This window comes from Fusarium poae, chromosome 1 (genome assembly GCF_019609905.1).
Source record: "Fusarium poae strain DAOMC 252244 chromosome 1, whole genome shotgun sequence".
Taxonomy (NCBI): domain Eukaryota; kingdom Fungi; phylum Ascomycota; class Sordariomycetes; order Hypocreales; family Nectriaceae; genus Fusarium; species Fusarium poae.
Genome location: NC_058399.1, coordinates 8,882,427 through 8,908,810, shown reverse-complemented (window position 1 = coordinate 8,908,810; position 26,384 = coordinate 8,882,427). Strand labels below are relative to the sequence as shown.

The 26,384-nt window shown below is 48.8% G+C and overlaps 10 protein-coding genes and 2 non-coding genes across 12 annotated transcripts; 9 read left to right on the top strand and 3 right to left on the bottom strand.

The window, feature by feature from the left end:
- Positions 1-798: 798 nt before the first annotated feature.
- On the top strand, positions 799-2,253 carry FPOAC1_002908 (uncharacterized protein; the record flags this gene model as incomplete). Its single annotated transcript, XM_044847480.1, has 1 exon — positions 799-2,253. One exon carries the CDS (start codon positions 799-801, stop codon positions 2,251-2,253), a length of 1,455 nt encoding a protein of 484 aa, XP_044713396.1.
- Positions 2,254-2,743: 490 nt separating this feature from the next.
- Positions 2,744-3,724, top strand: FPOAC1_002907 (uncharacterized protein; the record flags this gene model as incomplete). The annotated part of the gene is made up of 1 exon (XM_044847479.1): positions 2,744-3,724. One exon carries the CDS (start codon positions 2,744-2,746, stop codon positions 3,722-3,724), a length of 981 nt encoding a protein of 326 aa, XP_044713395.1.
- Positions 3,725-5,102: 1,378 nt separating this feature from the next.
- FPOAC1_002906 (uncharacterized protein) lies at positions 5,103-6,891 on the top strand (the record flags this gene model as incomplete). The annotated part of the gene is made up of 3 exons (XM_044847478.1): positions 5,103-5,367; positions 5,461-6,171; positions 6,227-6,891. The coding sequence occupies 3 exons, from the start codon at positions 5,103-5,105 to the stop codon at positions 6,889-6,891; spliced, it is 1,641 nt and encodes a 546-aa protein (XP_044713394.1).
- Positions 6,892-8,835: 1,944 nt separating this feature from the next.
- Positions 8,836-12,908, top strand: FPOAC1_002905 (uncharacterized protein; the record flags this gene model as incomplete). The annotated part of the gene is made up of 3 exons (XM_044847477.1): positions 8,836-9,166; positions 9,214-12,189; positions 12,250-12,908. The coding sequence occupies 3 exons, from the start codon at positions 8,836-8,838 to the stop codon at positions 12,906-12,908; spliced, it is 3,966 nt and encodes a 1,321-aa protein (XP_044713393.1).
- Positions 12,909-15,092: 2,184 nt separating this feature from the next.
- Positions 15,093-16,891, top strand: FPOAC1_002904 (uncharacterized protein; the record flags this gene model as incomplete). Its single annotated transcript, XM_044847476.1, has 2 exons — positions 15,093-15,100; positions 15,160-16,891. The coding sequence occupies 2 exons, from the start codon at positions 15,093-15,095 to the stop codon at positions 16,889-16,891; spliced, it is 1,740 nt and encodes a 579-aa protein (XP_044713392.1).
- A 419-nt stretch (positions 16,892-17,310) lies between these two features.
- FPOAC1_002903 lies at positions 17,311-17,392 on the top strand. Its single transcript has one exon. It is a non-coding gene; the product is annotated as a tRNA-His (tRNA).
- A 634-nt stretch (positions 17,393-18,026) lies between these two features.
- OLA1 (Obg-like ATPase) lies at positions 18,027-19,551 on the bottom strand (the record flags this gene model as incomplete). The annotated part of the gene is made up of 4 exons (XM_044847475.1): positions 18,027-18,578; positions 18,788-19,273; positions 19,331-19,402; positions 19,477-19,551. The coding sequence occupies 4 exons, from the start codon at positions 19,549-19,551 to the stop codon at positions 18,027-18,029; spliced, it is 1,185 nt and encodes a 394-aa protein (XP_044713391.1).
- A 929-nt stretch (positions 19,552-20,480) lies between these two features.
- FPOAC1_002901 (uncharacterized protein) lies at positions 20,481-21,292 on the top strand (the record flags this gene model as incomplete). Its single annotated transcript, XM_044847474.1, has 2 exons — positions 20,481-20,582; positions 20,654-21,292. 2 exons carry the CDS (start codon positions 20,481-20,483, stop codon positions 21,290-21,292), a joined length of 741 nt encoding a protein of 246 aa, XP_044713390.1.
- A 280-nt stretch (positions 21,293-21,572) lies between these two features.
- Positions 21,573-22,262, bottom strand: FPOAC1_002900 (uncharacterized protein; the record flags this gene model as incomplete). The annotated part of the gene is made up of 1 exon (XM_044847473.1): positions 21,573-22,262. The coding sequence occupies one exon, from the start codon at positions 22,260-22,262 to the stop codon at positions 21,573-21,575; it is 690 nt and encodes a 229-aa protein (XP_044713389.1).
- A 292-nt stretch (positions 22,263-22,554) lies between these two features.
- FPOAC1_002899 (uncharacterized protein) lies at positions 22,555-24,271 on the top strand (the record flags this gene model as incomplete). The annotated part of the gene is made up of 2 exons (XM_044847472.1): positions 22,555-23,546; positions 23,596-24,271. The coding sequence occupies 2 exons, from the start codon at positions 22,555-22,557 to the stop codon at positions 24,269-24,271; spliced, it is 1,668 nt and encodes a 555-aa protein (XP_044713388.1).
- Positions 24,272-24,765: 494 nt separating this feature from the next.
- FPOAC1_002898 (uncharacterized protein) lies at positions 24,766-25,393 on the bottom strand (the record flags this gene model as incomplete). The annotated part of the gene is made up of 2 exons (XM_044847471.1): positions 24,766-25,204; positions 25,251-25,393. 2 exons carry the CDS (start codon positions 25,391-25,393, stop codon positions 24,766-24,768), a joined length of 582 nt encoding a protein of 193 aa, XP_044713387.1.
- A 789-nt stretch (positions 25,394-26,182) lies between these two features.
- FPOAC1_002897 lies at positions 26,183-26,268 on the top strand. Its single transcript has one exon. It is a non-coding gene; the product is annotated as a tRNA-Ala (tRNA).
- Positions 26,269-26,384: the final 116 nt, after the last annotated feature.

Below are 26,384 nucleotides of genomic sequence, written 5' to 3'. Positions count from 1 at the left end.
CAACGTAGAATGGCTAGACTATCGAGTAAGTAGCAAAAAAAAAACAAAAAAAAACCTGACTTCCCAAGTCTTACGGTGTAGTTACAGTATAAAGAATTAGTCTAAGAACTATCTATTGTCTAAGTAGCATAAAGTGACCTACTAATTTCGTCTCTTATTAAGGTTCCAGCGGCCAATTTTTCTGATGCTCTGAGGAATGGGCGCCATTTCTATGTAGGTACATATTGGGAGCCATCTTACCCTAGAGATTTATCAAGTGACCAGTCTTTGACGAACCATACAGACAGTTTCGAGGCAGATTCTGCTAATGGATATAACTGGTTTGCACTGTTTATTTTTCTATCCTTAGGAATTCTCATGCCTCATTGACTTGATTCACTTCACACATTGTTGATTGATCCAATTGAGCTAGTAGGGACGTTGATAGAGTGCTCATACCATCGAGCGGATTTACCACAATCAATACAACTTCTGTGTATCGAGATTTTATTTAGATTCAAATTGTTCATGTAGCTTGATACGTTAGGGCAGTGTACTACGCAGCTTCGGGAGCCAATACTAGTTGTAGTTCTCTACAGACGGATAGATATATTTCACGTGCATGACGTCTAAAGATTTGAAAAAAGAGGGCCGTTCCGCAACCCTAGCTCCAGCGGATCGCCATTGAGGCACCCAAGCATAACATTGTTCAATCCTTCAATCTGATGATATCGCGTAAGCTGTACCGGCCAGAACCAATGTGAAAACCAACGTCTGTTCGACCACCGCCTATTCATTCGCCACCCTTGCCTGCCAAGCATGGACGAAGAAACATTGGAGGAAGCCCTCAAAAGTTTTCCAAACGCCGAAAAGTCGGTGGTAGCACCAGCTGCAGCATCGGGGCTCAACATCAATGCACTGTTCGACAATCCGCTTTTTGCAGGCGGAATAGGTCTCGCATCTTTGGGCGCAGTTGCAGCCTTCGCACGCAAAGGCGCGGTATCCGCACTCGGAGCAGCTCGCCGTCGCCTGCTGGTCAATCTCGAAATCAGCAAGCAGGATCCAGCCTATCCATGGATTCTAGCTTGGTTATCGCAACCTCGCGAAACACCGGGCTTCATTGCGTCTCGACTCACACGGATACATAATGTCTCTATCACTACGACTAATGCATCTCGGACTGCGGGGTATAGCGGACCTCAGCATGCGCAATTCTTCGTTCAACCCGGTTACGGACGACACATAGTCAAGGCCGGCAATGTTTACATTGCCGTAAACAGAGAGAAGCACAACACAGCGAATATGAATACGGGCGAACCGCACGAGATTGTACAGCTGACGACTCTTTGGGCGCACCGACACGTCTTCGAGGAAGTGTTCAAGGAGGCGCGCGCATTGGCGGCAAAGGCGAACGAGGGAAAGACAATAGTATACTCAGCCCGAGGAATGGATTGGCTGCCACTCGGTGATCCTCGCAAGAAGCGTCCATTGGATTCGGTGATATTAGACGATGGTGTCAAGGAAAACATTGTTAACGATGTGCAAGACTTTTTGAATCGGCACCAATGGTATGTGGATAGAGGCATCCCGTATCGAAGAGGGTATCTGCTATTTGGTCCACCAGGTAGCGGAAAGACTTCGTTTATCCAGGCACTCGCAGGCGAGCTGGACTTCAGTGTGGCCATGATAAATCTTAGCGAGATGGGCATGACAGATGACAAACTGTCATACCTCCTCACGAAACTGCCCAGGAGAAGTTTGCTATTACTCGAGGATGCCGACGCAGCATTCGTCAACCGACGACAGCGGGATGCTGATGGCTACAATGGCGCTACTGTGACATTCTCCGGCCTTCTTAATGCTCTCGATGGTGTTGCCGCAGGTGAAGAGCGCATTGCGTTTCTGACAACCAACCATGTTGACCGCCTTGACCCTGCTCTCATTCGACCTGGCCGGGTAGACTTGATGCTTCGCATCGGAGAAGCAACGCGCTACCAGGCTGGAAAGATGTGGGATCGATTTTACGGCGACACTGACAAGGATCACTCCGGCCGAGAACGGTTCCTCAACCGATTGGAAGAGTTAGGTCTATTTGGTGTTGGACCGAATGGAGAACCGTCGAACCGACACACAAGCACTGCCGCAATTCAAGGCTTGTTCTTATTCAACAAGAACGACATGCATGGCGCTATCGACATGGCCGAGGGCCTCATTCCGAGGAAGTTCGAGGCTTCAGACGAGATCCCAGAGGGAGCGATCAAGACACCTGCTTGATTGCTTCCTGTGTGTATTTTAAGTATGTATAAGTACTGTGCACTATGTTACCAGCCATATTTGCTACCCGCACTGGAACTGGGACGAAAACATTGTATAATATATTTAATGGCGTGTAATACAAACATGACAAAGAGAATTGCGTATCAATTTCGTCCTTGTCATTGTGCCCAAGTCTGACAAACAGTACATATTCCGGCAGTGATTCGTTTAGCCCCCTCCCTACCTACCAGGTACCTACTAGGTAGTTACTTACTAAACCATGAGCTGTGAATCACTGTTGCCTAATTTGGCATTTTGAACTGCTCACATCCTTCTAATTAATAACCTAGACCTTCTCAACACTTACATCCTGTCTACAACCCTTACCTTAGTACCTCACAAGGTATCTGTTGAAATTATTTGTCAAACGAAGAAACCCGGGTTATTTTGAAAGGTCAAAAGCAACTTCAATTCACCACCGCCCATCATTTTTCAACAGTCGCCCTTAATGTCGGGCAACTCGAACTCACGGTATCGCCAAGGAACGCTGGGATCATGGCTTTCGAAAGGGTCAACAGCAAAACGTGGCTCCTCGAGACCTAGATACCGTAGCAGTCAAAGGGACCCTTTTAGACAGGGCGCAGCACTGGCAGCCGTGGCTCAAGAGACGCGAACAGTGCTTCCCAGTATCTTGGACCAGTTGCCGCATATCGATGCCAGAAAGGCCGAGCGGCATTTCTATACAACCTTGCCTCCTCTCAATGCAGTCGATTGCCCACGGAGAACACCCTCTGCACAAACCACTATCAGAGTTGTGAACGATGACAGTTTTAATGCCGCTATTACTCTTAACACTGCCAAGGGACCTGCATCAGGTCGCGTTGCCGTGCTGAATATGGCTAGCCATATCAGTCCTGGCGGAGGATGGCTGAAGGGAGCACGGGCTCAAGAAGAGGCCTTATGTTATCGAAGTTCGCTGTATCTTTCACTTCATCGACGGTACTATCCTTGGAAACAGCGCATGGGTATCTACACCCCCGACGTTGTCATTATTCGTTCAGACCAAGATTCAGGAAACAACCTCCTGACGCCCAGTGTACCAGCCGCAAAGCTCCCGGTTGTCAGTGTTGTCAGCATCGCCGCATTACGCACACCTCCTACCACCGAAGTTGTCAAGCATGTACGGGGAGATTCTGTTACTGAGACTTTTTTTGCTGAACAATCTGACCGGGAGCTCACTAAGCTCAAAATGAGGCTTTGCCTCAGAATTGCGGCACATCGAAATCATGGATTGCTTGTGCTCGGTGCTTTGGGATGTGGTGCGTTTCATAACCCACCAAAGGAGATAGCTCACTGCTGGCTGGAGGTGTTGAAGGAGGCCGAGTTTCAAGGTGGTTGGTGGGAAGAGGTATGGTTCGCCGTATTCGATAAAAGAGGTGAGGGCAACCTGGAGATATTTGAGGAGGTGCTTCATAACGTCTCTGTCTAAGACTGCACGCGGGGGTTGATGGAGGGCCGTGCTTCAATATTATTGCCTGGTAAGATCGAACAGACACACATCTTGTCGCTGAACACTCTACTGCCGCCGTACTCGTTAGAGCTCAGCTCAATAACTGACAGACAACCTTATTCTACTTGTTACGTGTCTTCCTGAGCGAAACGATTGACTATTTAACTACTTGATGCATGTCATTCATAACGATTTTGAAACGGCCCCACCAATATATATATGGACCATGATGTAGAGTAGAAACAGTACCGATGATCTGGGCCGGACCTCGCCCTTGCATGAACGGTCAAACTACCAGGTGTTATGGTCTATAGACTTCAGCTGTTGGCTGGCTAATTGAGCATTCGGTTTATTGTCTTGGGAAAGTGTGCCATTTGAACGGTCATGGATGAGACATGGAAGGGACATGGAAGGGGCATGATTCATGATTGGATGTTAGGCGTTATGTTTGTTCAGGCATCGTCATATTGCGCCAATATGGCACAATTAATGTATGTCGATGTTGTATGTCCAACTATTGGAACATATTGACTAATAAAATTTTAGCTATAGCTATAAGTTTGAGCTGGAAGGGCAGAACCGTTCATCTTACCGGTCGTGGCAGCGTGGAATATCTCAGAGAGTAAGACGCTAGCAAACTCCACTGCACCACTTTTATGACCTTTTTGCAAACTCTTCATGGTATTTTTCATGTCGTGATCGGCGATATATATGGCGTTCTAGGACAGCCCCAGGATTTCGACGCCACAAATACCACTTGAGGTGCACAATAAACTACATCTTAGCACCACTATCTTGGTCTTTTGCGTGGGGGTTCAACTTACAAGGCATGAGATTGAAATATTATACCGTCAAAAACCAGTAAAGAATAGACTGAACAAGGCTGTCGTGCAGTCAGAACGGGACTATAATTGTAGATGGGTCAAGTTACTATAACACCTTGAGTTTTATATCCGAGTACCCAACCAGTTACTTAACTTGCTGCCGCCAGGCAGGACCTAGTAACCTAATGAGGATATCTTCTCGAGAACCCATCAACAAGCGGGTCGATCCCTACTCTGGATGCAGAGCCTTATCCTCGCCTGCATTAGCCCAGCGGGCCTTTAATGATGGCAAATGGTAAGTAAGTCAGTACTACTGCAGCCGCCTCATAACTCTATATCGACTTTTTCTTTGCATTCCTTGCCGCAGAAGTTTCATTGCCTGTCTATATCTTGGTCTCTGACCCGGCACACTTTTGAACTCTGCATTTCAACGGTTCATCTTTTAGTACTGTCACTCAACTGGTCCAGCTAGGCGACCAGTCCTGTTTAAACCCACCCTCTTTAGAGAGGCTGAGATAGCCTGTTAAAACGACATGGCCTCCCGCAACAACAAGGATGAGGATATCGTCGCTGGCGATGGCCCGTCTGCCTATGATACTTATGACTCTACACGCTTCAACGATACATCTGAGTCTGACTCGATCGACCCGGACTCTGGTGTCAAGCGTGGTCTCAAAAACCGACATTTGTCGATGATGGCTTTGGCTGGCATTATTGGGCCTGGATTACTTGTTGGCGCAGGTGGCGCTTTGAACGTTGGAGGACCAGCTGCGCTGTTGATCGGCTTTGGTGTTGTTGGTAAGCTGGCCATCTTGCCATATAGTGATCGCGTCAAGATTTCGTCTTGAGGTTTCTTCAATCCTACCCGTGAACTCTCGCTGACTTTCACAGGTATCATCGCTTTCTGTATCATGCAGTCTCTTGGTGAAGTGACGACGTTGTATCCTGGTGGAGGCTCTTTCATCTCACTCGCTGAGCGCATGGTAGACAAGTCCTTCTCTGTTGCCGTAGGCTGGAATTATTTCGTCATCTGGGCCGCCGTTCTCGCCAATGAGTACAACGTTATCTGCAGTATTCTTACATATTGGGGGCCTGTAGTTCCCCTCTGGGGCTACTTCCTCATCTTCTGGACCGTTTTCATGGCATTCCAGCTGCTTGGTGTCGAAGCCTTTGGCGAGGCAGAGTTTTGGCTTGCACTCATGAAACTTCTGGGTTTGACGGCATACTTCATCTTCGCTATTATCTATGCAGCCGGTGGCCTGGTCGGCCAAGATGAGCCTTTAGGCTTTAGATACTGGAGTGATCCAGGAGCTTTCAACGGAAATGGCTTCAGAGGCGTTGCTGCAGTCTTTGTGTTTTGCGCCACATTTTACTCTGGTGTTGAGTCTATTGCTGTAGCCGCAACTGAGACTAGAAACCCTGGTGTAGCTGTCCCTCAAGCTATCCGCCAGGTCTTTTGGCGTATCATCTTCGTCTACATGGGATCCGCTCTCTTCTTTGGCATCACTTGTCCTGCTGACGCAAGTGGACTCGTCAATGGAGGCTCCAAGGCTCTGCAGAGTCCCATGACCATTGCCATTGAGAATGCCGGCTGGGAAGGAGGTCAGTACACTGCATTTTTCCCCTCCCTATGTTTACTGGTACTAACGTACTGCAGGTGTTCATCTTATCAATGCCTTCATTCTTCTCACTTGTTTATCTGCCATCAACTCATCCATCTACTTTGGCTCTCGCACTGTTTTCTACATGGCTCAGTCTGGCAAAGCTCCGAAGGTATTTGCCTGGACTAACAAAAGAGGTGTCCCTGTGTGGGCTATCCTCATTACTAATGCTGTTGGCGCCATCTCCATGATGAACGTCTCTACTGGCGCATCCAAGGCTTACAGCTATATCGTCAACCTATCTGGCGTCAGTGCATTTCTTGTTTGGGGTAGCATCTGCTTCATTCATATTCGCTTCCGCCGGGCCTGGGTTGCTCAAGGCCGAAGTCTTGATGAGCTTCCCTACAAGGCGTTGGGATTTCCTTATCTTGCTTGGTTTGGGCTGGCGGCCTGCATTTTTCTGGCGTTGGTTCAGGGCTGGACTACGCTGTCACCATTCGATGCTGGTAGCTTCGTAGATGCTTATATCCTGGTGCCCTTGTTTGGTATCATCTACGTGTTCTGCAAGATCTTGTGGCGTGGAAGCGATCCACTGAAGCGAAGCTGGAGTATTGATCTTGATAGTGGAAGAAGGACGGACTTGGATCACAATAGCGGCCCGACGTCGAGAAATCTGCCAGGTCAGATGCCTTGGTGGGAAAAGGTATGGGCGTGGTTTTAATCCTAGGCTCAATGTTGAATTTCACTCTCGATGGCAGTGCCATCTTATGTATACGATTCGAGTTTAAACACACACACACACACACAACACATATGTTCCACTTCGACTCTGTGTTCGGTCAGTTTAATATCTTATCCACTTCGTTCCCTGATTTCCATGTATAATGTTAATGATTCAAGGGAACAACGGTGACGAACTCTCTCGGCACTGGAGTGAAGGTCACAGCCATCTCTTTCCATTCTGTTGCAATCCTGGTGAACTCACCGCCGGGATTCTCGGGCGTTCTTTGGAATCTTGTCTTTGCGATCGCAATAGCATATGGATGTATGTTTGTCTCTTTGCAATCAGGCGGCATAGCATTGGCAGTGTGAGATGGCAGCAATGAAAGGGCATGCTGACTATGGCCACCTTGATGCGATAATCCAGGTATTTGAGCCACGCTATTCTTCTATCGACGATGACATTCATCGCAGTAGACAAGATCGTGGGTGATGTAGAGTGAATATGAGTCTGGGTGGCCAGGGCCCAAAGGTAATGGTTTGCGTCCAAGGATGGAGCGAATATTGTTGTAAAGTGGAGGTTTTTGCCATTGTGGGTTTTGAAATCTTGAGACGGAGTCTGTCGAGTATTCGTAAGAAAGGCTAAAGACAGGATTTGATCTGAGTATATAATTGGACAACCATGTTGGGTTGTATGGTAACTCAGGAGCAAAATTTGAGACTGTTCAGCATTTCCAAACATTTGTTTTCTATTTAACCATTAACATATTTTTGGATAGAACTAACTCTATGTTCAAACCTTTGTAATCAAGAATACAATGGTTCTTATATATATAGATTTTTTCCTGGGCATACCTACCTAGGTAGTCAGCTGTAACTTGAAGACCAGGTATGCACTGTATGAGGTAGGTATCTACGGATAAGGTTCTATGGAAACTATTTTATACCAAGCTGTTTAACCACTGGACATAAAAGCAGATCCAATACAATTCCCTTGTTACTTTGCTTCTTATAGGTCTGTTTCTAAACATCGGTAGTCGCGCTAATATGGTATCGCAATCCATTCGTCCATGATTCGAAACAGCGCACTGTCATTAATAACCGTTGACCTCCATGTCTGTTGGTGATATTTTATCAAAACAATGAAAGCTACCTATTCGCAGTAACATGTGATAATACCCTACCTACCTACTGCTTATGACCCGGACTTATTGATTCCCCGGCCTTCAGGGGTATCGCAGGGGCCCGTGCGGGGAGCTATCGAGAGCAGGCTGGTGCACAAACAAGCAAGACATACAGTTCCTGTACAAACTGTTCGAGGTTTAGGCATGATGGCAACACTATAAACTGTCTCACTTCAAGTACCAGTACTTTGAGGCCTCTCGACGATCTTATCAAAGTGGTCAAGGTTTAGTTAGTACCTACCTACCTAGGTACCTACAGGTAGGTACTTACATAGTAGTCTAGACTTCTTGAAGCTGCCTTCTCAGCAATCATCATCACGATCGACATCTGACTTATTAGCCAAGCCCCTCGCTACAACACCCCAGTGAATGATTACCGACCCGACCGTCCAGGATAACCCATCCACCATCCACCATCCGTCTTTCTTCTCCAACCTCACACACGTCATACGCATACGCTCTCCTCATCAAAAGCTCCTTTGTGCCAATCGGTTGACTGTCGCTATCGCTGTCGTTGTCGTTGTCGAATGCCTCAACCCATACCATGAAAATTGGTCCGACCACTGCGCCTTAAGCATATACGTCCTCTCATCTATCACGATTAATACCTGCAGTATTTATTTCGCATGCGTCAAGCGATCCGTTCGGTCCGATCACGATACCCTCGGCCCCCAGGCTCAATTCAACTCACAAATCGTCCCTTACGTTGCGACCTCGGGAGGTCGAGTGAGCTCCGACACGGCCGGTCGCAAGTCGAATGAATGCAACCTCTAAACCCCTTCCTGGCCGCCTTCTTCAAGAGCTCCCTCCCCAGCCAGTGTACGCCAGTTCATCACCATATCCTACTGGTTCCATCGACGGATGTTCTCCTTACATTCCGCGAGACCGAGAGCGGGACTGCTCCTGCTGAGGTCATCGCCTCAGAGGAGTTCCTCGCCAGCCATGTCCTTCGCGTGCCGGCACCGAACGGTGCGGCGGGAAGCAAAGATGGGAGCCAAAATCTGCGAGAGGTGAGGGGCAAGGCGAAACAGTTTACGACTCTTAATGGGAAGAGCGTGGTAATTAAGGATGCTTACATATATAGCAACAAAGGTGCGTAACTGAAATCCCCTGCAAGTTATATTACTTACCAAATCCAGGCTTTAAAACGCTTGCACAAGCCCAGCTCCTTAACGATATTGTTTTCTACCCAGACGTCTTTGAGCCGCGACAATGGCTCCTCTACTACATCTCGAAACCTCTCGTAGGTACTTGGGAAGAAATCAAGATCGTTCCTGCGGTCCTTGTTCCTGGCGTACGGAAGCGCAGGGTTCCCGATCAGAAACAGATACCAAACGCCGAATCGACTGAAACTGCTGCGCCTCGGAAGAAGGATATCAGGAGCTTTCACGACCTCTTGAATAACTTTCCCATGATCGCGCGCCAAATGCAACCAGGCCTCGAGAAACTCTTTATCGAGTTCAACAACGTCTTCCGAAGCCCGCTACCTCCTCCACCCTCAGCCGAGCACATTCCGGACCCCCCGCCGAATGGGCCCATCGCTAATGCTGCAAGACGAGCTCGGTCAAATAGTGCATCGGCCAACATGCGTGACGAAGGTAGGCTGCCAGTGACCGAGAACTTTTACGCCGAGGACGATGAAGATATCATGAGGGCGTCTCTCGAAACCGCTGTTACAGCTGCTATTGATCTCTTCCAGGGAGTAGATAAGCAGCAGCTGTCTCTTCTAGGCGCAACAACCGACCTAACAGGACCTCTTGTGGAGAAGTTGATCGAGCGCTATGTTACAGAAAATGTCCATAATCAGCTGTGGCCGAGACTCAATGCTCTCAAGAGGCCCTATGATTTGGAGCTGGAGGCAAAGATTAGAAAGATGCAGTTCATTGATATTTCTCAGCTTGGTATTGCCATCGATGGCGGCTCAAAAGCGAAGCATGACCTCATTATTCAGCTGGGTCCAGCCGTTGAAGAGTTCAAGAAGATCTCCGTTGCTAGTTGCCCACAAGTCATGCTCGATCTTTTACTGTCAACGATGAAGATTGTATCCCAGCTCACAGACTCATCAAAAGGGCAAACAACCGCCTCTGATGCATCGTCAGAAAAGCCCATCATGACCGTCAACGCGGATACCTTGGTTTCGTTCTTGCTTTATGTCGTCATCCGATCACAGGTCAAGCAGCTGCAGGCTCGATTGATCTATGTCAGGAACTTCATTTTCATTGATGATGTAGACAGTGGTGAGCTAGGCTATGCTCTGAGTACATTCGAAGCAGTCCTGGCGTATCTTGTTCTAGACTCGGCCGGTTTGCGACGGGCCAGCAGGAGAAACAAGGCTCTTTGGGATGCAGCAAAAACAGGTACTTTGGACGACCTTAAAAAGATTATGGAACCTAGCTCAGGTGCCGCTGAGGATGACGAGTCGTCAGAATCTCCTTCGTCAAGTCGTCGTCCATCGATGGCGTTGAGTCTTCAAAACGACACCAGATCGAGGTCGGCAGGTCCTTCTAGATCGAGAAGGTCTTCTTTACGCCTTTCGTTTGACGACCAATCTCCATACGAACATTATTCTCATGGCTCAGGCCTAGGTCACGTATTCCCTTTCCAAGCGGGGGATGAGCATGAAACAAGTTCGCACGATTTCACGATACCCATCCGAAGAGTGAAGAAGGTCGCAATGGACACCCGGAGTATATCAGGTGACTCTGAGATCTCATTTCACTCTCGTACCGGAAGTGTTGGGACTATCGGCAGCGCGTTGGAGGGGGATATCTCAGTGGCTCGATTGTCACAAACGAACAACTCGTTCGGAGAATCGGTTCTAATGATGGCCATTCAAGCCGAACGAGGAGAAACATTAAAGTACCTACTCTCTCTGACAGACTATTTCTCTCCAGGCTTTGTTCTCGATGATATGAACAACGAAGACACTACCATATTGAGTGCCGCTATTCAAATAGGGAATGCGCAAATCATCGATATGACCCTTGACTTTGTCATAGCCTCGACAACTCCTGAGCAATTGATCTCATACCTAGCACAGCAAGACATCTGGGGACGGAGCTGTGCTCACTATCTCTTCAACGCTCCTGCACTAATCAGCCGGATTGGACACTTAGTACCTTGGCGACAGCGAGATAAGAATGGACAAACACCGCTGTTTGCTCTTTGTCGCTCTTACGATCACAAAAACTATCTAGACATGGTTGAAGCAGGGCTCAACGCGGCGGCATTGGCTCAGCATGACGGCCTGCCTCTGCATGTTGACGAACATGTTGACAACAAAGGGAACACGTTATTGCACATTGTCAGCAACGCGAGTCTTGCCATGAGGATACTCCAATACTGTGATGTTGATGTCAATGCAACGAATGATAAGAGGTTCACAGCGTTGATGGTGGCCAGCAAATATGGCAGATACGACATGGTTCGCTCTCTGTTTGCCGACCCAAGAGTGGATGTAGGAGCCAAGGAGATCAGAGGCCTCACTGCGGTTGAACTGGCCAAGGATGATGATGTACGAAACAAAATTGATGATCTTGCCCTATTCAGCATGCCACCTGGGCCAGATGCACGCATCACTGGTGTAGTCAGAGCATTTTTTGTGGAAGACGCGACTGTCCGATTGGTGTTGAAATCCGCCGCACCAACAGACCATGACAGTTATACGGTAACGACAAGCCGTCGTTCGCTCTCGGATTTCGAACATCTACCGAACCTTCTCGCGCTTGAAAATCCAGCCTCGTGGATACCATCTCTCACCGATGTGCGATCTCCGTTTCAAATACCATCAAAGCCATCCCGGGCCATCCTCCGAGACATGCAAGCTCGAGCAGACTGGTTTTTGAAGATAATGCTGATGCATTCTACATTTGCCACTCATGAAATGCTGTGGGAGTTTTTTCTAGTGCCAGAACTGCAACTGGATATGATGGAGCAACGGACGCTTCTCAAAACAGAGACACGAGCAGAGAAAGTACGAGACGAGTACGAACCTGTGGAAGACGTGAGAGAAGTGGAACAGTTCGTCAACCATGCGCGAGAGATGATTAGGAGCGTGAACTACTCGACTAAGAGTGCAACGAGACGCGCCAATAATCTCGGGCTTGTTGCAGCAGGTACGTATACTGAATGAACGATGTGATCCAATGAAGTTTTGTGAACTAATCAGCTTTCAGACATGTACGATTCGTCAGTACTACTTCATCGAGCTGTCTCGACTCTTCAGTTCCTTCCTCCCAGATACGTTGAGGCGTTTGAGACATACGTGCGAGCTATTGTCCCTACTCAGTCAAACCCACAGGCGAATCTTCACTCATCATTTCTGGCTTTACAATCCACCGTCCAGGCACTATTGGCGTCCTTGTCCCGACCACCATCCATCATCTCGGAAATGAGGGCGGCCAAGCGCGAGGCGGATAGAAACTTTAATTCTCTCAACAAATCCAGGTGGCCGCTTGGCCTTCTGGATGACACCAGACAGCGACTCTATGATGAGAAGGAAGAGCGGGCGCGGAAGTCAAGGGAGGAAGCCGCAAACCTTGCGAGGGAACTTCGATACACACAACAGACGGTGGCTGGAGAACTGGCAGGGTGGCAGGACCTACATGAAAAGATGGGTCGCCAGGCTATCCGGGAGTTTGTCCGTGGGATGGTAGTGCAAGAAAGAATGAAGTTGGATGGCATGTTGAGGGCACTCCGGAAGGTGAGATCCGACTGTCAGGGTCCAGAGTCGGCTGGAATGAGTAATGGGACAAGGTCACCAGTCCCTCGACAGGTGGTGGAGCCTGAGGCTGTCATGATGGACGAGGTTGGAGGCCGTGGTGATGCTTCATAGCGACGAGTAACATCAATTGTGGATATGGATCTCGTGGGATAAGAACTAAGCATTGTATAACACCATAGAGACGCGTTATATTCAGACAGTTAGAATAGACGCGTCGAGCGTTGGTGGGGGCACAGACTGGTGTGTGCTAAGCTAAACTAAAGCTGATGTGCATGGATGTCTTGTACAAGGAACAAGAGGCGAAAACATTAATCTCCAGAAGCATTCACTTTAGAACAGGCTCTTTAAGCAGGATGGGTGAGTGGAATGGATAGACGAATGCCCAGCTGTCGAGAACAACTGCAAAGACGGTTAATATATTACACCTGTTTGATCATCTGCATGTTGTACAAGCAAGTTGCCCTCTGGAGACCAGAATTAATCACAATGCGATGGATGGCATGGTTTATTTGAGTGATAGTGGTGGGACAGCAGAAGGTAATCGCAAGACTCTAGGGAGTCGAGGTTAACATGAGTCTGTGAGGCAGAAGGTACTTGAGGACAAGTGATCCACTTTGAGATGAGAAGTATATTTGAGCCCAGAACAGAGAAGACAAGGATTGGAGATGGAGACTTGTAAAAATGAAACATGAAACACGAAGCGGGAAGAGGCAGAAGAGATGCGATGCACAAAGAATCCACATCCACGTTGGCATACATAGCTTAGTAGTCTAGTCTGTCTATGCATGCTTGCATGCACATTCTTTCTCCATATTCCAGAGCCACTCATTCTCTCTCAGCCGTCAGAATTTCGCGATTCTTGACTGAACTCGATGCCGATTGGCCCAAGGCGCGTGGGATCCTGGCGCGTGTCTGATAGCGAATGAGAGGAGAGAGTCAGAATCGCGAGAGTATCTGGGATTGATACTTTTTGGAGTTGAGGCTGTGTAAGTCAAACCATGATGAGCAAGTAAAAGAGAAGAGCGTACAGAGTATAATCTGATGGATGGAGAACAAATTTCCGTAGCCGCGGAGTCATGGTGCGACACTGGGCTTTTTAATACCAAGATTATTTATTGTACATCTGCTCTTTTCTTTTAAGCGCCTACTGTTGTATGTGTGTTTTAATATTAGACGCCGGGCGGTTAACAGCTCAATTACGGTTTTCGCTTGGCCGAGGCCACTGAAACCCGGTAAGAGAAATCCGTTTCTATTCTGAGACTGAGACTGGATCTGAATGAGGCTCATGTCATGTCATGTCAACATATGTGGGAGGGGATCGTTGTCCCTGGAGATAGATGGTGAACTGGTATAGAACGCGATAGTAAATAAAAGTGATTGTACGACACGGTCTTTCTATAAAGAACCGCGTCCTCTTTCAAGAATTCCAGTATTTCGCGTTCTGGTGTTTCCATGCTAAAATATGCCGAGTCCGGGATCTAAAAATGAGTCACAAGCGCTGGGCCATTCAGAGGCCAGGCTTGTGCATCCATGGTATCAAGCCGAGAAGCACTATCCTTGGCGAGGATCACTGGGCTGGGGTGTTGCACAGTCCAGGGTCCTTCTCGCACTTATACATCTGCTGTCAAGCAATAGAGCGCTTACAGTGTCAATACGACCTGACCAATCATGACCTCTGCAACTTACATACACCTCGCAAGCTCAAGCGCGTCCGCGATAATTCCCATACTTTCTCTTGTCTTGTCTTGTCTTGACTTGTCTTCTTCCCTTTCTCTCTTTACGTGTTTCAGAATCTTCTCTTGCGTGTTCCCAATGAAAATGTTTCTTGTTTCGTGCGTGGCAATCGTGGGATCGGATGGGTCCTGTGCCGGGGAGCCCAAGCTAACCATGCTCCGGCAGCAGCTCAAGCTCCAACTCAGTCGCCCATCACCAACCATTGCTTGCCTTGGTTCATTGACAACATAAGAAGACGGCCTCTCCCTGGGTCTCTTGTCTGTCTGTCTTTCCTTCTTCATTATCATCATTAGCCTGTCTTTTACCAATCATCCCCCTCACCTCTTCTCTCTGTTTGCATTTGTTATTGTTGTTTGTGATCTGGTATCACTCACTCCCATCAACCCATAATCATCAGAACAAAAAAGCTTCACAGCGGTATCCCTAACGCAAAGTCTTGCCGGCCTGAGACCTTGCTCTAACGAAACTCATCTTCTTTGTTTCATCATCGATCCCAAGGAGCTGGTCTCCCTGATTACTGTCGATATATCAATAGACATACAAAACTAATAAACCAACATCATGTCTTCGTGAGTCAGCCATATACCAATACTATCATACTATACAATGTCTCTAACATCATCTAAAGTCTATCAGTCGACATGCCTTTCGACTTCACGTTCCCCTCAGCCTCCATTGAGCGCCCAAGTCACCCTCCTGCCATGTCATCACTGCCCTTTGACCAAGCTTTCCTCGATATGGCATATGCTTCAGCCTCTGCCTCTGCTGCTGGACATGTCTCCAGCCACTCTCGCTCTTCGTCAAAGGCCTCGGTCTACTCGAATGTTTCTGTCGACTCAGACCATGACTCTCTCTGCTCTCGTCTGACAACGCCCCCTCGAGCCTCTTCTGCTGTTCGTCAGCACGGTCCTCTCCTGCTCCCCAAGATCCGCTCTCAGGACCAGGATATCGATGCCACTCCTACTCCTACCCCCTACGGTCACTACCGCATGATGACCCCTCCTGCTCCCAACCCTCCTCGTCACTCACGTAGCTACACAAACCCAGAGTCTCTCAGCATCAACTTTGACACTCCTGGCTCTATCGCCTCTGTCCACACATCTTTCTCCAGTCAGCCTGACGAGTCTCTGACTGCATCTTTACTTGCATCTCCTGCCAATTTTGCCACTCACATCTCTGGCTCCTCCCACTCACGTCGTGCTTCCAGCCTTGATGCCACCGCAATCGACCGCTATGGTTACCCAACCTACCGTCAGATGCCCACGTTCGCCTCTGATGTCCCCCAGCAGCAATCTGACTATAGCTTTGCCTCCTACAACTACAGCCCTAGGGCTCAGTCTCCTTTGAGCCTCACTGCTACTCCGGATCCCGCTCCCAGCACCAACGTTTTGAGCTTTCTCACCACAACCAACCCCGCTGCTTCGCTTGTCCGCCATATCTCGTTCCCCGTGCGAGATGCCGCCACCAAGCACTTCTGGTGGGATGTTCGCAACATTCGCTCTTGGTCCTCCTTCAACGCTTCTGCCGTTCTCTCTCTCCCTGGTGCCTCCACTCTTCTTACTAACCCTGTTCCTGCGCCTCTACTTCCTCAGCCCACCTTTACTTCTCGTCACCCAGAGACCGAGGCTCAACTTCACTCCATCTATGCTTCATACTACCTGCCCAAGCTGAACTCAGCCCTGACCATGTCTTCTACTCGTCCCCTGCACCTTTCGGTGCCTCCCAAGACTAATGGCATGAATGATCTTCTCTTCGTTGCCAACGCCGCTGGGGAATCTGCCACTGCGGCTGCTATGTTTGGTGGTAAGCCCACTGCCCGTGTCGTCGGTCTGGTTCGCAGCTTTGATCGCTTCAACACTGGTATGCGTGTCGAGGGCAATATCAAGCGTGTCGAATACCTCCGCGGCCTATCAGCTATCCATCATGCTATGCGCGAGCATGGGTGCCGCTACGGCTTCATCCTTACAGAGATTGAGCTTGTCCTTGTTCGTAACGGTACTGCCAACACTCCCTTCTTCGGAGATCTTGAAGTTACCTCTGTTCAACTTGCCGCCTCTGCACCCGAAGGTGACGCCTCATATCTGCCTCAGGAAACTCCTCTCACAGCATGCCTCGCTCTCTGGGGCCTATGCCAGCTTGCTTCTGACGATACTCCTGCCAAACATGCCCACTGGCGAGCTGAAATTGGCGCACCGGCCGAAGGAACCCGCCGCAAGGCCCAGCCCCGAGACTCGTGGATGCCTCAGCCCCAGCTGGCTGAGAAGCGCGAGGCCAAGCGAAGCCGTGGATGGGTATGGCCTGAGGATGCCATTGGTCGCAAGGAGCTTGGAAAGAGAGGTGTTCGTTATGGTGGCGTCTAAGGGCCCGGTGCCTCTTAGTAGCATGATAACGATCATGATGACACGAGATGAATGGATGATTGGAAAGAAAAATGATGATAATGAGAAAACGATCTATTTGGATTGGTAATTCGTCTAGTATTTAATGAACGAAAACACTTCAGAATAATTAAACGTTAGTGTGCATCCGTGACCACAGGCTACTCTCATCGTACGAACAATTATAAGAAATTTCATCAAGTTGTACATGATACTCTCATTACGAGCAGTCCTCCAGTTCCACACAGCAACAAGAGATCAGACATTCCATTAGTTTCCAGGAGGAAGCCGAATAAATCATGTCTCAGCTTTGTTTGGCCAAAAAGGAGGAGTTAGGGTTTTCCATTCGTGGCTTGATCATATATACAAATCTACAAGAACCTTTTTCAATAATCTCAAAAGCCGTCATCGTATAGGGGTCAGTACATCAGTTTGTGGCTATTCGAAGCACTGAAAACGCAAGTTCGAGTCTTGCTGACGGCAAAACAATAATTCCAACATTATTCTTTTGTCTTTTTTTTGGAATTCTTTTGTGCAGGGTTTGGATGCCCCTCCAAACTCCACCACCATGATGGAAGGTGGGAGACATGACGATCATGTTGGGGGCGGGGGTCAATTGAAGTTGAAATGTGTTATCGTACATACATACATACATGTCTTTGTTTTTTTTATGTCATACCGTCTGGCGAGATACTCAATTTGATAGAAGTCACGTAATCATCGCGCACTATTATGCAAAACATTGCTCGACTTGATCAGGCAATATTACATACCGGTTTCTGTCCGTAGGGTAGGTGCATTCTGCTGTACTCTCGGAGCCTTGTGAGTTAAGGCCAAACGCTGCAGCGATTAGATGACGTTGTATGAGTGCAAGCGAGCATTCGTTCGTCAAAACGCAACATGTAAGAATATATGATGGCTTGTGATTGAGATGATAGCGTCACTGTTGTGACAGTCCCTTTCCATCGTGGGAAGCACTGAGGCAGAAAAGGGTGCAATATGACACAGAACATCGAGAATGTTTTTCACATGAGCACGAGAAACTGAATCATCTTCATCACATTGTTGCATTTAACTTTTTTCTATAGAATTAAATACCGCAGTTGATATTGTAGGCTTAGCCCTTGGCAGCACCAGCCTTGAAGTGGACGATATCACCGTCCTCCATGACGTACTCCTTACCCTTGGTCATAATCTTGCCCTTGGCCTTGACCTCAGACTCATCACCAAGTTCCTTAAGGGTGTTGTAGTTGAAGACGAGAGCCTGGATGAAGGTCTTCTCGAAATCGTTGTGAATAACACCGGCAGCCTGAGGCGCCTTGGTGCCATTACGGATGGTCCACTGTCGGACCTCATCAGGTCCGACTGTGAAGAAGCTGCCAAGCTGCAGTGTCTTTCGCATCTGGAGAATGACCTTGGGCAGAACAGAGTCAGCACCGGCATTCTTCTGCTCCTCCTTGGCCTCAGCCTCGGTCTCACATAAAGTGAGACGCGACTCGTAAGAGACGGAGATAGGAATGAGAGGGTCGCCCTTTGCGTTCTCGTTGATCCACTCGACAATCTTGGGAAGATGCTTGTTCTTCTTGCGGATGAAGTCCTTTTCAGACAAGTTGACAAGGTAGACAACGGGCTTGGCAGTTAAGAGGAAGAGAGGGTTGATGACCTCAATCTAAATGAGCGAGTCAGCAAAGGCTCAGTTGAAACGTCTCAAACATATATAATGAAAGGGTTTGCAATCAGAGTAAAATTTATCTCAATATGCCTCTAAGCGTTAATTGGGTGAGGCATTCGACGAGCTGGGTTAGATCAGGCCTTCTGGCCTTTTGTCATCAGAAAAGCAGGTTGTGGTAAAAGCAAAGCAAAAAAAGTTTTCCTTACCTCCTTAGGACCCCAGGTGCCCTTGCGGACATCCTTGCCATCGTTGAGCCAGGCCAGGACCTTCTCAAGCGTGGCTTGATCTTGCACAGCCTTCTTCTGCTCCAGACTCTGACCACCCATGCGGGTCTTCTTCTTCTGGTTCTCGAGAGCCTTTTCAGTAAACTCGATATCCTTGAGTCGGAGCTCCTCGCTGATGATGTCAAGATCACGGGTGGGGTTCACGTCGCCCTCAATGTGAATGATCTCGGCATCATCGAAGCAACGAACAACCTGGAAGATGGCATCGACGGCACGAATGTGGGACAGGAAAGAGTTTCCAAGACCCGCACCAGTGGACGAACCGCGAGTCAGACCGGCAATATCATAGACAGTCAAGTTGGCGGGAACAACCGACTTGGGCTTGTACTTCTCGACGAGCCAATCGAACCGGTCATCGGGAACGATGACACGAGCTTCCTCAGGGTCGATAGTGGCATAGGGGAAGTTCTTGATGCTGTCAGCACCCCGATACTAAAGACGGCGGATGGCGAGGGGGCTTCATACAGCTGGGTTACCGAGGTTAGACTTGGTAATGGCCTGGAAGAGGGTAGATTTGCCGACGTTTGCTAGACCGACCTGGAGGTTCGGTTAGTACATGGCTTGTATGTCACGGCATAACCCCAAGATTAACCAGGGAGGTGGTGACGCACAATACCACTCTTCAAGTTGTTTCCAGGCCTGCCCAGAGGGATCTTCTCCTCAACGACTTGCTTCTTGGGAGGCATCTTTCTTGACTTGGCGTAGTTACGATGTTGAACAAAGAAAACTAGGCCGTAACGCGTGAATGGAACGTTTCCAAGAGCTGCAGAGCTGGCTGCGCGGGGTGCAAGAGGAGAGGAAGAAGCGAAGAAGAGAGATGATTTGAAGGACTTCGTGTTGAAGTATTTAGGTTGGCAGCTAGCCAACCTCGGACGGCTTCGAGAGCGAGAGCGACGACGAAGGAAAAGGGAAGAGGAAAGAGTTTGAGGAGGAGAGAAAAGATTTCACTTTTTATTTTGGGACGGAGCTTGGGAAAACGAGATGAGAATTTGTTCGTGACCCCACCTTGCTGGGTTTAGAGAGAAGTTGGGCCGTGCCAAGAAGACGGGGCTTCGGTAAAGATATTATTCCGGAGGGATCACGACAATAACGTCATTGGCTGACGAAAACAGCTTGGCAGGCAGGTACAGTCCAGTGACTGTAATCCGTGCGCGTGCAGCAAGCAAGACCCTGGATCCATCCAGTGGACAGGCACTACATGTTTTAGTATGGATGTGTCGGAATGTCACAGAACGAACGCTGTCGTTTTAGGCGTCCGTCTTTGGAAATGTCTGACCCCAGAGGATTTTTGGCCGGCTTCTGATCTCAGGAACAGACTCAACACGGCCCGAACTCTCCGCCTCCTTCTCTGTCATTGTCATTGCTCCCCTTAGCTTTTGTTCTATTCATCAACCTTTCAAGTTAGACAGCACCATCACTTCTTTGTTCATCAAGAACGTTTGCTGTGACAAGACGATCGCCTGCAATACCTGAGACCTACCTGAAATAGCACCTACCTACTTATATATCAGCATAGCCCAGTCGTTCGCCTAACAGCCCCGCTCAACTTATCAGCTGCGAACCCCAAAGCTTCGAGCCACTTTCCACGTCCCCGATAATTATAGTCGCAGTCAGAATGCCTCGTCCCAAGAAGAGCTCTTCGGTGAGCAGATCCCACCGTTCGACATTATCTTTATCCAAGACCGAAATCACCATTCACGTCTATGATCTATTGCCGGTAGGTGGACCTCACCCACTCCCTCATGTTAACCTTCATGATCAAGATGCTGATACGCGCGGCATTGACAGCCCGGCCGATTGTCGTCAGTATTGTGGACGGTAGGCGCTTCACTCCTCCATTCAGGCGTCGTCATCAACGGGAAGGAATACGCATATGGTGGACATGACAAGAGGGGCCTCACTGGTGTGTACTGGACAAAACCAAAGACCGAACCGCCCGGAGGCACATTCCGATGCGAGATCCTTCACGGATTCACCCTTGCAACCGAGCAAGAAATTGAGGCAACTCTCCGAGCTGCTTCCGACGAGTTTCTCGGCACATCGTACAACCTTCTCACAAAGAACTGCAACCATTTCACCTCATACCTTTGTAAGCGGCTTACAGGACAATCCGGTCCAGGGTGGTTGAATCGCGCTGCTAGTATTGGCGTCGCATTGCCTTGTGTCGTCCCTCGGGACTGGATCGAGCCACCCGAATATGACACAAGCGAAGGCGCACTGCTGGATGATTATGACAATTCGAACGAGGCCACGGGCATGCTAAAGTCAACAAATCCCCATTTGCTAACGGATAGTAACGACGACAGTGAGGTTGACGATTGGAATTCCGAGGATGAGAGGAGACGCGGTGGTAGTGGAAAGGGTAAACAAGCCCTCCGTGACACTGCCGGACGCCGCTTACCTCCAGCAGAGAGGGCACTGCGATAATCGAGTGTAAATACGGTTGCATGCTATTCAATCGGAGTTTGGAGTTTCGAGGCACTTTGTTTATGGGTTAGCACGATACCAATGGTTTGGTAGTTCGGGAGCAGATCGTTCTTTTGGGACTTGCAGACCTAAGCAAGCTGTTTTTTGTTCATTTGTATAGTACATGTCGTACAAAGTATAGTACATTCACTTCCATGACTTGCGCGGCGAAGTGATATTCTGGCGTGAACATATTCCCAAAAAGTGACCAGATTCCAACGCACACCCCAGGCTATCTGACTTATAGACGTCTGGGCTTCTCACTCCTGGTACCTCCGAACTTGATCCTTGTCGAGTCGGCAACACGCACAATCTTGTCTCGTAGGACCTTGCCCTCGGGGCTCATCAAGACCTTGAGAGCAGCCTCTCGTCCTTGACCGAAACCTCGCAGCACAACTTCCAACCGGTTCATCTTCACGGGCCATCCGGTGTGGATCAGTCGCTCCAGGACGTACTTGGTAAGGGAGTAGGCTGAATCGAAGGTACCACGGCGAGACTTGCGGAATCCAATATTGCCAGCCGACAGAGAAATGATAGGCTCGCGGTTGGGCTTCGTGCACGTTATGTGAGTGTTGTGCTTGTGTGAGTATATATGGAAGTGGTAGGGTTCGAGATCGTCCTCCTTGGCCTGGGCCTTGCGGTGGGATCTTTTGCCCAAGGCACTCGTATCGATGTTGGTCTTGTCAAGAGTCTTGAACACAAGGCTCTGAGAGAGGTTGGCCATGGCACTGTTGCTGGATGTAGACTGCGCCTGGGTCGTATCTTGCGGACCGTAGATACTCTCTAAGATTGAGGCTGTACTGGGTCGGCTCTTAGGCTTATCATCGCGTAGGGGAGTCGTTTGTGAGATTGATCGGACGGCCTGGACCGTAACTCGGGAGGCTTGGAAAAGCGACTTCGCCGCGAGGCGACTCGACAATGAGCGACTCATCTTGTGCGCATTGCCTGTCGTGGACTTGCAATTGGATTGGGTTGAATCTCAAATGATCTGCCTGGTTAATTTTTACTCGCGGTTAGTAGCTCCCCCACGCACCGGGACCCGATTGAAATTTCTACCGAGGCTTTGCCGTCTCGGTGCTCATCTTTCCTTGACTTTCCGCCCCCGGACCGAGATCGCAAACCAAAATTTCCTCGGGGAATTCCACCACCTTCCACCGTCCATACTTATATCCACGTTCCGTTTTTCTTTGGAGGGTTTCTTATCTGCTTGTGTTGTTGCAATAATGAACTCACTCGCAAGAAAGACGGCCTCCTCGGAGCTTGCCCTGTCGCGGGCTTCTGCTCATGTCTCATCCGCTGGTAGATCACTCGCATATCGCAGATTAGCATCCCAGCTCTCTCAGAATGCCTCACGCAACAGTGCCACGCCACAGAGCTCAATGCTTTCCGGGTCCATTCGATCTCCCTTGAGGTCTTCCTTCGTGCCCGCCGAGCTTCGCTGCACCCCCACTTATACAGCGCAGTCCCGCCTCTTCCACCTCTCCAGCCGTTTACACCAAGAGAAGCCTCAATCTGAGCAGAAGGCCTCGCCTTCTCCCCCTGCCGACGCAAAAGAACAGAAGCCAACAGGTGCAGATTCCGAGGCCAAGTCTGAGAAGTCTGAGAAGTCTGAGACAGAGCAGTCTAAGAAGACTGATGAGGGTGAGAATGGCGAAAAGGAAGGAAAGGAAAACGGAGAGGGTGAAGGTGAGGGTAAGGACAAGAAGAAGGAAGATGCCCCTCCCCCACCTCCCCACGGTGACAAGACACCTTGGCAGGTGTTCATGGAGACCATGAACACAGAATTCCAAAAATCCCAGGAGTGGAACGAGTCAACGAAACAAATTGCAGCCTCCGCAAACCAATTCGCTGAGAGCGAGGGTGTGCGGCGTGCTCGTGAAGCCTATGAGAAGTCTACAGGTGCTGTGTCCTCGACCCTTGGAAAGGGCGCCAAGGCAACTGCGGGTGCCATTGGCAAGGGTGCCTCTTGGACTTGGGATACTTCGGTTGTAAAGGGTGTTCGAAAGGCTGCCAACGTCACTGGAGATGCTGTAGACAAGGCTACTCAGCCTATCCGAAACACAGAGGCTTACAAGAACGTCAAGGATGTTATTGACGACGGCAGCTCTTCCCGGTATGGTGGTTGGGTTGAAAAAGAGGAGCGACGGAAACGACGAGAGGCTCTCGACAAACAGCGGGGGTACAAGGCCCCTGAAGCCATGGAAGAGGACATTAAGTGAGTATCTTTTGTCTTGATCATTGGAACTGCCCTAACACAAAAGCAGCGCTGGTACTAGCGTGACCGTTCACAAGGATGCTGCTTGGAAGGAGGCCTGGAGAGATTTCCGCGACCAGAACAAGTACGTCCAGGGACTTTTCAGCTTAAGGGGCAAGTATGACGAGTCTGAGAACCCTCTGGTGTCGACAGCTCGAAGCATCACCGACCGCATTGGGGGTTTCTTCGCCGAGAATGAGACTGCCATGGTTATTAAGAAGTTCCGATCTATGGACCCCAGCTTCCAAACGGAGCCCTTCCTTCAGGAACTTCGCGAGTACATCCTTCCCGAAGTGCTTGATGCTTATGTCAAGGGCGAGACAGAGACATTGAAGCTGTGGCTTTCCGCTGCTCAGTACTCCGTATATGAAGCTTTGACAAAGCAGTACCTCCAGGCTGGTATGAAGTCTGATGGAAAGATTCTGGATATCCGAAACGTCGACATCCTGCGAGCGCGCATGCTCGACCCTGGCGAGGTTCCTGTCTTTATCGTCACCTGCCGTACGCAGGAAGTCCACGTCTACCGCAACGCAAAGACAAACGAGCTTGCCGCTGGTATGGAGGACAAGGTTCAGCTCGTCACTTACGCAATTGGTATCACACGAGTACCTGAAGACGTCAACAACCCTGAGACACGGGGCTGGCGTCTGATTGAAATGCAGAAGAGTGGACGAGACTGGTACTAAAAAGCACGATCATTTCAATGCGGCGTCAGGGGTTGGGATCTGCATTTGTTGGATACTTGCGAGATGAGAGGAAGGGCGAACAAAGGAGCATCGCCTAATATGTTTTAATAACTGTACAATATGTTTCATCATGTGAAAATATCAGGGCGGGCTCTCACACGAAACCAACACCAATACCACACAACACATCAACACAAAACATGCATTTCCAGGAGAATGGATATGGGGCTGATTATCAGCAAAACAAAATGACTACCACGCCGCTCTGCTTGCCTCTGAAGGAGGCTTTTGTATGTATGATTACTGAGGAGAATAGGGCTATTGGGCCCGGCATTATTAGCGGCGGGATGGGCATGGACTATAGACAGGTTCAAAAGTTACCTTTATATTAGAGGCCATTTCAATCCACCAAAGCGTGTAAGCGCATCGCCTCAAAGCACTCTTTTTCCCGCACCGAGTAGAGTGAACTATCCAGTTCTGACAATGAGATTGATCTACAGCTGCCCTTGATCTCTCTTTTCCCTGAGAATACCTCTGGTCGCCATCAACTCCTTCCCTAGCAGATTCTCGCCCCACGAACCCTTCGCAGCCTCTGCGTCGGCGGCTTTGAAACCAATACCCCAAACGGGATCAAATGGACTCGCCTCGACAAGTTCTCTGTCACCTGTACGGAGCAACGTATCAAGCAGTGATCCATCGAGAGAGTTACCACTGGGTGAGCCCTTTTTGCAGTCCTTTTCTGAAATAGCATGAGTAAATTTGAGAATATTGCCATGTCGTACAATGTCGCGACGATGCTCGAGCCAGGTTGCTTCGTCGAAGTTTTTGACCTTGCGTCCAAGGGACTTGACCTTCCGAGGTGATTCTGCTCGGAGCACCGCGATGGCTGTGTCTTCGTCTTTAAAAAGCTTGGCTTTTTGGAACATCATGTAGCTTGGCGCGGTTAGTTCTCATGTTGGGTCGCACTCGGAACACTTACTGTTCAGCGGTCTTGTACATTATCCTTTCATCTTTGTCATCGCGAAAAGGACAATAATACCACTGTGAAAGATATCCAACCTCTGGATCATACTCCCTCCAGAAGTAGACCGGACCGGGACCTGGATCAGGACAGGATGACATTTCTTGTGAATTTGAAATGTACCTTGGGCTTGTGTGGCGTCTCGGACTTTTATCACGTCTTGTTCTGGGATGATATCTTGCGGTATTGTATAGTGGCCGAGTTACTGATTAGTTGAGGAACAGAGGTGCAGGGAATAGCGAACAAAAAATATCGATCCTCAAAGGATGCTGAGACATGATGTATTTATAGGAAGTTATCAATTATATCGGGGTTGAGGATGACTCTTCGCCGTTGAGTCACGGGGTGACTGAGATATTAGGTACCTGTTGCAGGTGGCTTAACAATGGATAAATTAAGAAAACTTGAGAAGGAAGTAAAAAAAAATTGTATGGAGTGTTTGTGAGGTTGTAATTCCTTCCTTTGGACAGGCACTTCTCTGCTTCTTCATGTAAGTGTGCATTGCTTGCTGCCATGACTTGTACAATCATAGTGAATAATGCTTTAAATGTGCCTCCTATCGCAGGCTACAGGACTGACTCATTAATATAAACTTTAATAGAGTGCTCTGCAGCAACTGTGAAGTTGGAGGTTGTCCTGTAAACAAAGACGTCTTTTGTGTTAAACCGTGGAAGTCTTACCATCTGCATTTAGAACTTGATAATCAGCAAGTGCCAGATAGAGATCAGATTACTCGAAAATGATACAACATAAATATACTAGCAAGGCTTCAAACCGAATAAATCTATTGATGGATTATCTGGAAGCGTCGTATGCTCTTTGGAGTAGCTGGGTCTATGTTCAGCGTGGGAGTCATAAACTATATCTGGCATCTCGAAAATCAAGAAAACGGGGGCTTGGTGTAGGGGTATCACGTTCGCTTTGCATTGTTTCAAATGCTTGCGAAAGGCCGGGGGTTCAAATCCCTCAGCCTCCATTTCCTTTTGCATTTTTGCTGTTTATTTATTCCCCTTTGTTTTTGTTGAGCATACTTGTTGAGCAATAGTCGGTTGGTTATAGACAGGTTAAACGTGGAGGATTGGATGTGCCTCC